The sequence below is a fragment of the Lycorma delicatula genome, chromosome 12 (assembly GCF_047948215.1).
Source record: "Lycorma delicatula isolate Av1 chromosome 12, ASM4794821v1, whole genome shotgun sequence".
NCBI classification, from domain to species: domain Eukaryota; kingdom Metazoa; phylum Arthropoda; class Insecta; order Hemiptera; family Fulgoridae; genus Lycorma; species Lycorma delicatula.
The window spans coordinates 10021617-10034877 of record NC_134466.1 but is presented as its reverse complement, the minus strand read 5'-3'; the positions used below and the strand labels follow the sequence as shown (position 1 = coordinate 10034877).

The 13261-nt window shown below is 32.3% G+C and overlaps 1 protein-coding gene across 1 annotated transcript in view; it reads left to right on the top strand.

Annotated features, from left to right (window-relative positions):
* Positions 1-13261, top strand: part of LOC142333351 (uncharacterized) — a 283990-nt gene that overhangs the window by 23214 nt on the left and 247515 nt on the right. The window contains exon 2 of the mRNA XM_075380374.1: positions 2671-2786. Within this exon, the coding sequence (XP_075236489.1) occupies positions 2682-2786 (105 nt within the window). The 5' untranslated portion in view covers positions 2671-2681. The remainder of the gene's footprint in view (positions 1-2670; positions 2787-13261) is intronic.

Here is a 13261-nt window from a genome sequence, read left to right as displayed (position 1 = left end):
AGAATTTATGAAGTAGATGATTGAGTGTGTTCAGGTTAAAAAGTTGTTCCAGAAGAGAACAGATATGAAGTGTTAGAAACTACTTAACTGGTAATATTTGCGTATTTAAAAAAAATAACTTTCTTTAAAAACAAATGATACATAATTTCACATGGGTCGGTTCTCCTGCATTTAGTTATTGTGAGACAGACAAATATAGGACCATCTAGTTAAAAATGTAGGTACATGTATACTCATTGATAAACACATTATTAATTTAAGTAAACTGCTTATTTAATGTTGTTCCCTTTTAAGTAACTGTTGGCAACATTAAAAAAAAAAATAAGATGAATGAATAAATTCAGTTCAGTTTAGTTCTTACTTCTATGGCTACTATGTTGTGTTGTCTTCAAAGATGTCGTTGTTGTTATATATGTTAATTCTTAGCACGTTGTGCTACTTCATCTTATTTATTAACTGTATGTAAATGTCTTAAGTTAAAATTTTTCTTATAAATACCTCTTTTTCTGTAAATATTGAGAGAGTGAGAGAATGTGTGTATGTTTTTTTCTATGTTTAAAATTAATAAAATGGAAAAATATGATAAAACTTCAAAACCCAATTGAATATAGTTTTAGAATAGTAGTGATTTTTGTAATTGTAAATGCTTGGAATACTGACGGTTTTGTATACTCACATTAGTCCTCATTTCTATTGAGATTTTAAGTTATCCTGCATTTTAATCATGCAATTTAGAAGTTTGGTTATCGTAATTAACATTTTTGAAAGTGGTTCTGGAATCAGCTGGTATTCTTTCTACTAATTGCAGATATATTTCACCTTGTTAATTCCATTTATTCCTGGTTAGGGTGTGATCTGACACTAGATACCTAGGACACGCTTAATACTTAGGTCAATAGAAATATATCAAGAAGCAGATAGCATTAAAATTTGTAGCTTGATCTTGAGTTATTCTGAAGAAAAGTAAGCATCAATTTTCTGCACCACCCTAAAACATTTACAATACATGATAGTTCTATTCAGTGCAATTAGTGGGGAGTGTGAGTAAAATTTACAAAATTGACAAATAAAGTCGACTAGAACATTGTTTACATAGTTGAAAAATTTCTGAAGGATTGTTTTGTTCCCTATCTTGATTGACAGTTTAAGTATTCTGTATTTTCAAAGTACAGTTTGATTTTTTTTTAATACTGTTTTCATTATTGATATTGTCGCCGAATGGCTTTGACGGCACGTAATTCAGAACCTTACTGTGGCCCTGAAAAGGGACGTTTTTTAGCGTTAGCTCTGAGAAGAGCTGTTGTTTCCGGAAGCTGGTCTCTGGCGAAGTCGGGGAGTTGCGGCTCGTCCATTAAAGTCCGACCGGGCTTTCCCTCAGCGGCAGTTGGGTTCCCACTACAACGTGGCAGTGGTGGCCCCGCAGTGTCGGGTCGGCGTCGGTCGTCTTTCGCCTGCGCGGTTCTCCCCGAGCGATCCCACGCTGGGCCGGCTCTTGCTGCTGAGCCCGGCGGGCTGGAGCTGGAGCGGGATGTAGCGTCCGCGTCCAGCAGCTCCCTCGACGGACCGGCCAGGCCTGCTGCTCCGGCGGGGATGTTGGCATCCATCGGGAGGTCTCACGTTGAGTGAGCCAGGGAACTTCTTCTTCAGGTGGTGGTCGACGATGAATTCCTTTCACTCTCGTGGTGAACGCTCTTTTATTGGTGCCTGAGAGTGGTGGGGATGGTGGGAGAACTGCACAGTAGGAGTGATGCTTGTATCCGCGCGGCCGTATACTGTGTGCTTGCCCACATCGTTGCTACCGTTATCGCCTGCCGATATTAAATTAGGCATATGTGTGGTAACAATTTATATAATAGGATGCTATTTATTCTACAATTCGTTATGTGTTCTTGCTCACCTTTTCTATATCTTCTTGTGTTTATAATATAGGTACAGTTTAAAAAGAAAGACATTCTTTTCATCTTGCACTGCTTCCTAGAAAAAAGATAGTTGTTTGTCTGATTTCTGTACTTCAGATGTTTTACTAAGTGGAATATGGTCTACCTAATATGACAGTTTCCCATATGCCATGCTGAATAGTTATTGTATTTGGTATCGGAGAAGGGGTATGATAAGGTGGTTTTACCCCATAGGCATTCAACCAAGAAAACTTGTAGAATCATCGGACTGGACGGAGAGTTTCTGTGTCGGTCTATAGGTAGTCCTTATAATTCACCAAAGATTCACTGTTTTTACAGGATCTCACATCCTCAGCATGGAGAGGTCTTCTGTCTCCTTGATGGAATAGTAACCTCCATCCACAGAACCAATAATGGTGAAGTGATGAAAAAGGAAGATCTACTCATAGACCAGGGTAGGTTAGTTTCTTCCCTGGGTTCAGAGGTTGGTGTAAAAAAAAAAAAATGTTTTTTTGAGATTTAATTTTTTAATATTGTGACCTCATAGATGGTATTCTTTGTTTATATATTATTTCAACAAAGAAGATGAGCTTATTGAAATCATACGTGGAAAAATGTCAGACTCAAGAATTGAAGCAAGGATGGGCAGATTTGGTCATCGGTATGATGAAAATTATGCCAATTTGACCATTCATTATATTTGTGTAAAATTAAATATTAATTATTTTTAATTTAGTGAAATTTAACATATGTTTTTCTTTTTTTTTAACAGGAACAGGCCAGATGAAGTGGCTCGGGGGTGGGGATTCTAATGAGATGCTGGGACAGGCCAATGGTCATGTCCCGGTCAACTCACAACCACAAGTTGTGCGACCACAACCTCAACAGGTAGTTCATCTGAATAATTACTGCATGTCTTTGTTATTAATACATTGTTGTTTACATTTTATTCATGAATTGTTTGATTGTTGTTCATGATAATGATATAAACAGTTTTCTGTTGTGTTCTTCAGTTATGAAAAATTGTTTCTCTCTATGTGTGTAGTTTATTTTTGTCATAAATTAATGAAACTTTTTAACAGAATATTCAGTACTATTTTTGTAACAAATTTTTTTTTTACATTTTTCAAATATTTAGGATAAAATATCCAGTTGAATATGAATATCAGTAAGTACCTGCAGTAAAGAGATCAGTTGAGTAATGTAGTTAGAAATTTGATTTACCACCGTACTAAATATTACGCTTGCTTGAGTTTAAGTATAAATATCTTGGAAATTGACTCAAAAATGTAACCTGTTCAGTTTTAAATTTGTTGGTTACTTTTTTAAAAATTATTCTAATACTTTATTTGTGAGATTTGTAAGGTAAAAGTAAAAAAGTGACCATTTTTAAAACTATTGGCCTGATCAGCCTTAGCTTGGTTAATTGTATATAATTCATGATTTTCATAACCAGACTGTTTTAAATTTTGAAGCATTACTTGTTATAGTACTTTAAATAGATCTGTTGAATTGCAGATTAACTTTTAATTTTTTTTTTTAAGAGGACATTATATCTCAAGCTAAACTTGAAAATTGGGATTCACTGATTGCATTATTATGAATCAGGATTATAAATTAAATATTGAAGGATACTGATGATTTTGACATTTTTTGTTTATTAATTTACTGGTTTGCAAGGTGAGGAAACAGTGTTGACAGATTCCTTCAGGGGTTAATGTAAATAGATTACTCATAGGTATAAAAATTGTTGCCCAAACGGCAGAATCTAACAACATGAATTCCCCTTCTCCACTGCTTTCACCATTTACAAGTCGTTCAATAATTAAACAGAAAAATAACTGTACAGCAAAAATGGTTTATTAAATAAATACAATATTTTTGTCTACTTTTCCACATAATTCTCCCCAACTTCTCTGCACTTGTTCCATCATTATGAGTCTTCTTATCCCCTCAGCAAAGAATTTACTTTGATCTTGAAGCAAGTTTTATACCTTTTTCTTTACCTCTTTGTTGTCATTGAACTTGATGCCACGAAAAATTTTTTCATCGGATCAAACCGATAAAAATCTGAAGGGGCAATATCTGGGCTGTAAAGAGAAGATAGGAGCTCCCAAACCATTTTGCCAATAGTTACCAATGTGAGTTGTGCCGTTGAGTATTGTCTTAAAGAAGAAGCATGCCTTTCTTCTGCCGTCCCGGACATTTCCTATTCACTGCGGGCTTGACTTTGTTCTCAATCATGGCTGAGTAGTATAGACTGTTGATAGTGTGTTGCTCCTCCAAATAATCACAGAAAATCGGACCATGGGCGTTCCAAAAGATGGTTAACATGACCTTACCAGGTGACTTTTGCGTTTTGAATCTCTTGCACACAGGCGATTCCGGGTGTTTCCACTGCATACTTTGAAGCTTGGACTCCAGCTCAAAATGATGTATCCAAGTTTAAAAATAAAAAAAACAGGTTAAAATCATTTCCAAAAATGCGTCACCTTCATTATTGAAATGATTTTTGGGTTTGGTGTAAATCCGAAATCTCTCGGCTTTGTGATGGAACAGTAAGCTCTCTGGGAATCCACCTTCCACAAGTCTTATGGTATTTCAGTTTGAAGGTTCCGTGACCAGTAAGAAACTGAGTTACGTACAACTCATTGCATTATTAAAATAAGTTTCTTACTGGTCATGGAACCTTCAGGGGTAGACTGGCTGGATTCAGCCTGGTGGATCTGTGCCCGTAGTGTAGGGTGCATGACGATGCCTTCCATGTGTTGTATGAGTGCACCAAATACGATCTGGAGCGCAGTGCAGTAATTTGTCGACTGGATACCATCAGAGCAATGCTTGACATCAATCAAAACTGGAAGGACCGGGCTGAATGGTCAGTGGTTGCAGAATTTCTGCACTGTTTGGGTAGGAAATGCAGTTTTGAGGATCTAGGGTGCTGCTTGGTCTTGTTCTTGCGTGCATTGTTATGTTATGATTTCTTGTTGGTGTTATTTGTTTTGGTTGTTTTGTTATTAGTTTTATTTTGTGTTCTTGTTTTAATGATTTTCTGCATTTCTGTCACATGTGAACTCGCTTTACCTTTCAGGTAGGTAGGTGATTCGGTTCCTTCAATGATTGTAATTTTCAGTCTTGCTTGAGACTAGAGGTGTTTAGAGATGTGTTTTGTTGTTCTTAATAGTTACAGTGATGGGAATGTCACGTGTGGCATTTGTATCGGTGGCATCCTGGGCCGAGGGGATTGAGAGATGTCATGAGCCAAGGTCTAAAAGATGACTTCCCGTAAAGCCCATCAGGGCTAGGTATGGGTGCAGTGATCGGAGGGTATCTTCCCTAGGGGATAAGGTTTTGTTAACACTTACTCCCCATTTTTCAGCAATTTGTTCAACTGTTAAGTCATCAGTCTTCTTGGATCAATATGAGAATCTAATGCCAAGGTTGACACTGTTACCAGACACCTGGAGCAGTGCTTGTCGATCACAGTTTTGCGGGCATTTTTAAACTTTTCCACTCACGTGTAAAAACTTGCACGGTTCATGCAACTACTGTGCAGTATTGTTTGTTTATCCGAGAGAATATTTTTGATGTACACTTTCCGAAAGTAAAAATTTGATCACAGAATGCTGTCCTTCAAAAGTACTTTCTTTAAGCGGACATGTCATCATAACTAAGATTTTTAGAGGTATGTTTACCTAAATATTAATCAAAAAGCTGACTGACACTCTTTGCAAGATTGCCAACTAACAGTTACAAAAGTTTCAATTGCCTGCATTATGTGTTTCCTTCTCTAAACATGTTTGTCTGTTTAATCATTGAATGTTCCTTGTAATAATAAATAAAAAATGTAAGTATTAAATTAATGCGGTCATCGTAACTTCACTTCAATGTATGTAATCCTGGACTAATAAGAACTTGCGTAGCGCCTGTACAGGTTTTAATTGTGAAATCTTCATAAAAAAATGGAAAATATAGTTATTTGATATTTTTGACATTTTGATATTTTGTTTATTTAAAATACATTTAAAAATAATGTTTAAGAGTTTAAAACAATGTGGTTATGGATTTTGCAAGTGATATGTACTTTTCAAGTGGCAGTCACTTTTTATGTTAAAATGCTATATATTTTAACAAATTTTTAAATGTAATCAACAAATATCAAGCTGAACAAGCTAAATTTCTATTAGTTTATAAAAATTTTGACAACTGTTTCCAGTTATTTATCCTCAATCTTATAATTTTTAATCAAATGGATTTTTGTTATTTATTTTTTCAATATTGTCAGATGTAGATTGCTAACTACTGATTTCAGCTATTATGTTTTAAAATAAAATGTTTTCTTTGTAATTTGACTGGTGATTTATCGACAATAAAATCCATTTGCCTCTTATTAAAGGGGTATTCCATTTAAATTCAACAAATTTTCAAAAATTTTATTGCTTCACTATTTTTGATTTTGATGATATTTGGTTTATGATAACTACCCACCTTCTAGTAGCCAAAAAATATTTTTTGCATTTAAAAAAAAATTTTTCTTGAGTAATAGACTATTTTCTGATTTATCAATAGGTTAAAAACAGCCATTTTCATCATTTTTTCCATGAACTGTAGTATTCTTATTTTACATCATACAGAGGATCAAAAACAGCTTTTTAGAAAGAGTAAAGATGGAACTTCATCTTAGTGTACTCAGAATTAATTTTGTTGCAAAATATTTTTGTTAACCAAATGTTTTAATATTTACTGAAGTTACATTAACAAATTGTTTTTTTTTTTTAAATTTTGGCCCAAAATATGAAATGAAGGACTTTGAATAACAGGCTTGTTTTTTTACCATTTAACTCTTAGGTACTAGTAGTACTTCAAAAAAAAATTAGACTCTTACTGAGTGTCCATTAAAAAATTGCCACCAAATTGTAAGATTTTGAAAATGTCTCATTTATGGGGCCTGAAAACCACATGTGGGACAGTTGGTAAAAATCTGAAATTTTTACAGCAGTAAGTATCTTTTATTTACTTTAAAACCATATAAAATTTATATTGTTACTCGATTGGGTTGACGATTAATGAAGCCATCAGTACTGCTAAAAACACTGTTCCTTCTAACCATGAACAATGTATCCAAAAAATTCATGGCATGTATTTTTTCAGCTAATAATGTAGGCCTACTACACAAAATATTTTGATATGTCTATAATGAGATATCTTATATTGTAGATAGTTTGTTACTTAATGTATGACTCATACACATAAACTCATGTTTAAACATGAAAGTGAATAGACATGCATGGACTTGAATGTTTGGGTAATCCTGAATGTAATCCGCTTGTAGAAGGCTCATTTACTGTTTTGATTTCAATATGATATGTTGTATTGTTGGTAGTGTTAATACTACGGTTAGGTAATGTATACTTGTTTATAAAGTAATTTTATTAATCTGAGAAATTTTTATTTTAGCTGTAGAGAAACTGGGATAAGACAAAGTGAGGTGAAATTGGTAGTTTTTTAATTTATACTAACTGTATTGTTATTGTAAGAACCTTTGCGTTTTTTAAAAACGGATTATGGATTGTTAAATTGGCATTCACGCTGAAACAGTATGTCGCAAATTGACTTACAGATCTTCAGTATTGCACGATACTTTAGAGTTTACTGAACACCAAATAACATTGATATCTTTAAGAAGTGGATGTACTCAAAAAAAATTTGTACTTTTCATAAAACCAAATATTTAGATAAATATCTTCATACTCGTATTAATGGGAAAAGTTGCTATGCCCCATTCTGTCGCACTAAACCGGATAGGAAATCTCTTGGTAGAAATTTCTTTGGCACTTTCAACAAGCAATCCAAATTTAAAATTAATTCCAGACAGAGCACTGTGTACAAAACGCTTAACAAAATACAAAAACCACAAGATGATACAGAAAGCAAACCGGAATGTCAAGATATATTTGTGTTGTAGTTGAGTCAGTGAATAAAGCTTGTTCAGCGCTTTGCATTTCCCCCGTTTAGTTAAAAAATGATTGAGCAACACAAATGAACCAATTTTAAAAAATAAAGTTACAAAAATAGCAGAGTCCAGTAAATTAGACAATCTGAATGATGTCAGGCAAGAAAGATTGTTTCTTTAAGACGCGGGGAGAAGAAAATTAATATTCAAATAAAGCTTATCTTATGTAACTTAAAAGAATTGTAGACAGCCTTCAAAGAAAAACATAATTTAAAAATTGATTTTTCAAAATTTACTGATTTAAGACCTAAATTTTGTGTTCTGGCTGGTGGGTCAGGTACTCACTCTCTTCGTCTGTGTGTGTCGCACACCAAAATGTAAAACTCATCGTATCAGCTCTAAAAATGAAATTTGATTATAAAATTCTCCTTTCAACCGTTGTATGTGATATATAGAGAATGAAACATGCATGCTGTCACAGTGTGAAAAATGTCCAGACATTAATGAAGTGCTCAGAAAACTGCAAGAGCTGGGATGATTTTTGATTCTGAAATTATCTTCAGACAGTGGGTTTCTGTTGACCGGTGTGAACTAACTACACAAATTCTTCCATTTCAAGAGCACAGTTCAAGAGTATAATTTAAATAATATTAAAAGACATCATTTTGTGGTACAAGTTAATTTCCTCAACATTAAAAAGGAAAACTTATTGGAGGGTGAGGGTGAATGTATTGTAGTGGGAGACTTCCCTCAAAGTGTTTCTTTTGTGATACAGGATGAAGTTCAGTCATATCACTGGTCAAAAACTTATGCCACAGTACATCCATTTCTCATATATTTTAAAAAACGAAAAAAAAATTATAAAGCCAAAGCTACTGTGTGATTACTTGAAGCACACTTGTTACAAGTTAAACAATTTTTTTTATTTTTCTGATGTCTCCTCAGTCCAATATAAAAACAAAACAAAAAATTTCATAAATTTGTGCTACCATCAAGAAGATTTTGAAATCGCAGCAGAATGGCATTTTTTTGTCTCATACTATGGAGTAGGACCACATGATGGTATTGGTGGAACTGTAAAAAGGACTGTGACTAAAGCAAGCATTCAAAGGACAGTCAACAATCAAATTTTTACACCTTCTGAAATATACAATTAATGCAAAGACTATTAAAAATATAAAATTTATTTTCTGCTCTAATAAAGATGTTCAAAAGACTGAAAAATACCTCAGTTCTTGTTATCAGGTAATCGTAACAGTCCCAGAAACAAGAACCTTTCACAGTTATGTTCTAACAGGTCAGAAACATATTCTAACCCACCAGGTTAGCCTAGTGGTGAACGTGTCTTTCCAAATCAAGTTCCAGCATTCACGTCCTAGTAAAGTCAGTTATTTTTACATGGATTTGAATACAAGATTGTGGATACCGGTGGCCTTTGGTGGTTGGGTTTCAATTAACCACACATCTCAGGAATGGTTAATCTGATACTGTACAAGACGACACTTCATTTACACTCGTGCATATCATCCTCATTCATCCTTTGAAGTTAAATCTGAACGGTGATTCCTAGAGGCTAAACAGGGAAAAAAAGAAGAAATGTATTCTAAAAGTCCAGGCTACCTCTAAATCAGAAACATTTATGTAGTATCAGTCCACAAGGACATTCGTGTTTCTGATTGCTTTATAGATTTACCAAAGCCAAAATGTAAAAAAAATGGTGCTGCGTATACGATGGCAATTGGTGGTTATGCTAAGTCATTGAAGTCGAAATATATATGAAAATGAAGAGGAATGTCGAATACACTTTTTCCATCTTCAGGGTCCTGGTAATTCATTCAAGAAATCATTGAGAGATAATCAAACATGGGTTCAACTGGGAGTATTTTAAAGATTCTCATGCCTTCAGAGCTTTTTCTATCAACTGCTGGAAGAGGACACAACATTACACCAAAGATGAATGAGGACTTATCAGTTCTACTCAATAAAAAAATGTTAGGAGCACTAAGTTATGTTAATTAAATTTTTTGTCAAAAAGGGCAAGATGTATTCATAACTTTTAACGAGTAAAATAAGGTAAAAGTGAATTAAACAACTTGTTAATGTATTTGAATTTTTTATCATTTTGTAATTGTTATCTATCATTCTGTAATTGACTATTTTATCATTTTGTAATCAACTTTGTTATATATCAATTTATTTTTTCTATTGAGCTTAGTTGTAATTTTTTAATCTGAAAAAATACATAACATCAGTATTTTTGGGTACGTTGTTTGCGGTTAGAAGGAATTGTGTTTTTAGCGGTTTTATTGGCATCATTACTGGTCAACCCCTTCGAGTAACAAAATAAATTTTATATGGTTTTAAAAAGTACTTACTGCTGTAAACATTTCAGACTTCTGCCACTGGTCCCACTTGTGGTTTACACATGTGGTCCCAAAATGAGACCTTTTCAAAATTTTAGGATTTGGTGGCCACTTATTTTTAATGAAGGACACTCGGTAACAGTCCAATTTTTTATAAGTACTACTAGTACCTAAGAGTTAAAAGGTAAAAAACAGGCCTGTTACTCTACTCTAAGCCCTTCATTATCTTTTAACATTGACATATTTAATACATCCACAGTTATCTGTTTCTTTTATGTTTCAATGTTTGTCAGCCTTACAGTTTTTACCTTCTGCATATCTATGATTGCTTTATCTAAATTTGGTTGCCTTCATGCATAGTCCACTGACGTAGTTTAGCTCTATAAGATTTTTCTCTTTTAACAGAACCTTCTGTTCTTTTTTAGTTTTCCAACGACCCATGTAATCATTTTTAGTATTTTTCATAATCTCTTTCCAATTCTTAGAAAATTATTTAATACATCAGATTCTTTTCTTTATTAAACCTTTATGTTGTGCTTTTTAAATTCTGGCCATTTTTACTACCTTAGTAACAAAATTTTGCATTTTCATATTTATCATAATTCCTCTGTTTTAATTATTATTTCCTCATTATCCTCCTTGCTACATTTCATAACGTGTTTTATTTGTATTTATTTTCAAACTAAACAACAACCGATAAAGCATGCTATCTGTGTTTATTTTTACTTGTTCTTTGTTTTCATCAAAAGAACATCGCTATTAGTAAATCTTAACATTTTATTGTCTTTCCTCAGATAGTTACTTCATTATTAAATTGTTTTAATTCCTGTATTGTTTCTTCTATATCCAAGTTGAAAAGCAATGAAAACAAACCATATCCTTTATAAAAAGTTAACAGATATTAGGTACGTGTGTTAATGAAATCCAAAAATTTATTAAAAACATGTTTGTGAATGGAAATTTAGTTTATAAAAGTACAGGAAAATAGAACACAAAAATCATATTACAGTCAGGTTTGTTTTACTAGATATGTGGTATTTTTTTAGAGTGATAGAACGTAATAGAAATAAAAAACATAAAAAGGCAAGTTTGAAGCTAATTTCTGAAAGATAACTTCCTGACTTTTAATTTTTGAAAATAATTTCCGGCATATGTCCACTATGAGACTAGCTTTGATGAACCAGATTTGATCAGTTCAATTTTGAACTACTTTTTCAAGTAATTCGGAACGTATTTCATTAATAATACTAAGTATGTTGGCTTCCAAAGCGTCAGTTGTTGCTGGTTTATCAGTGTAAACCAGCACTGACTTTACATATCCCCAAAGAAAATAATCCAATGGTGTCAGGTCACCATTTGCCAGGTGCTCATTTGCCAATACTCATTGTTCTGAAATGACAAAAAATGTCATAAAAACAAAACAAATGACAGCTATCCCTATTGAAAATTCTATCTATTAATTTTTTTAAAAAAGTAAAATTTAATTGACTTAACTTTATAAGAAATAGAAACTGATAAGTGGTTTCAGAGATGCGTAAATTCAATGTCAGAAAATGAATTTCACTGCTCTATTAATGAATTCATTTATTAAAAATTTGACTTTACAACTTTTAGAGAGAAATGGACTATATTTTTTTAATTTATGTGTTTTAATTTAAGTATCTCATTACAAAAACATAGAGTGATAAGAGTAACTTACTGTGAATCTGACTTATATAAATCATAAATTGAGTATCTGATCACAATTCAATTTCAAATATGTTAGTATTTTTTTTCTTCAGCACACTAAATTTGCTAAAATACTAGGTATGACTGAAAATTTGAACCAAGAAATTTTGCTTACTGAAGGATTTGCTAAGGTTTTTGTTTCCACTAGTTCATCTAGTATTTTTATATATTTGTAAAATGGTGATGCATTTCAGTCATGTCTTGCATTTGATATAATTTTAAAATCTTGATATATATCATAACACATCAGTTAACACATACCACATCCATAATGCATCCAGTTATACTGAAATTTTATTAAATATTATTTTTAATTTGGTTTTCAGTCTTATCGATTGATATTACTTCAGTCTAAAATATCTCTTATTCTTTATTGGCTATGAATATCAAAATTTAAGAATTTGAATTTAGATTTAAAATTCTTAGGGGTAGGAAGTAAGGGAGACATTAAAAGCTGTCTGGCACAAGTCAAAAGCATTCATATGTAGAATTATACGCTACTATCAGTTCTAGTTTTCAGATTAAAAGTAATGTTTGTCTGATAAGTATAGTATCTAAAGCGTTACTGCAATGAAACACATATTTTGGTTAATACTCAAATATTGATAACAGAACCATATGAAATTTGATATTTGAGAAGAAAATTCAGTGTTACATGTAATAAGTTTTGAGGTTTATGTGATGAACTGTAGACATGAAAAAGTTTGTAGCAAAGATTTTTGAAATGTTCTAGAAGACAAAATAATTGTAGCGATTGGTTAAAATCACCACATAAAATAAGTAAATCAGTTGAGGGTTTACTGATTCACAAACATATATTATTTTTCAAAACTTACTGTAATTTTTAGTAATCTTTAATTGATGTGAGTGTTATATTGAAATCTGTAACGTTAGTGCTATGAATGATTTTTTTTTTAATGACAGCATCTTTTGTGTTAATTATATCTTTTAATTTTCAGTTTCGTTTTTTTAATTCTATTTTTATTATTAGTGTTATTAAATTTTTAGAAAATATTCATGTTCCAGCTATTTTAGAATTATGTTATTAAGAATAATTAGGTTTGTACCATGTGGATTACAGTAAGCTTCATATAAGTTATTTTACATTTCTACTTTTAGGTGAAACAGTTGTAACTTTCAGTCTGTTAAATATTAGTGACATTGATTTTTGATTTAGAATCATGACTTCATTTTTTTGCCATGTTCTGCGTAAATGAAAGTTTGATTTCTTAAATGTTTATTTTTTTCAATTGACTTTTGTTTGTGTCTGCAATTCAATAAATTTATTTTGAACCTGAAAATTTGTTTTTCTCATATTT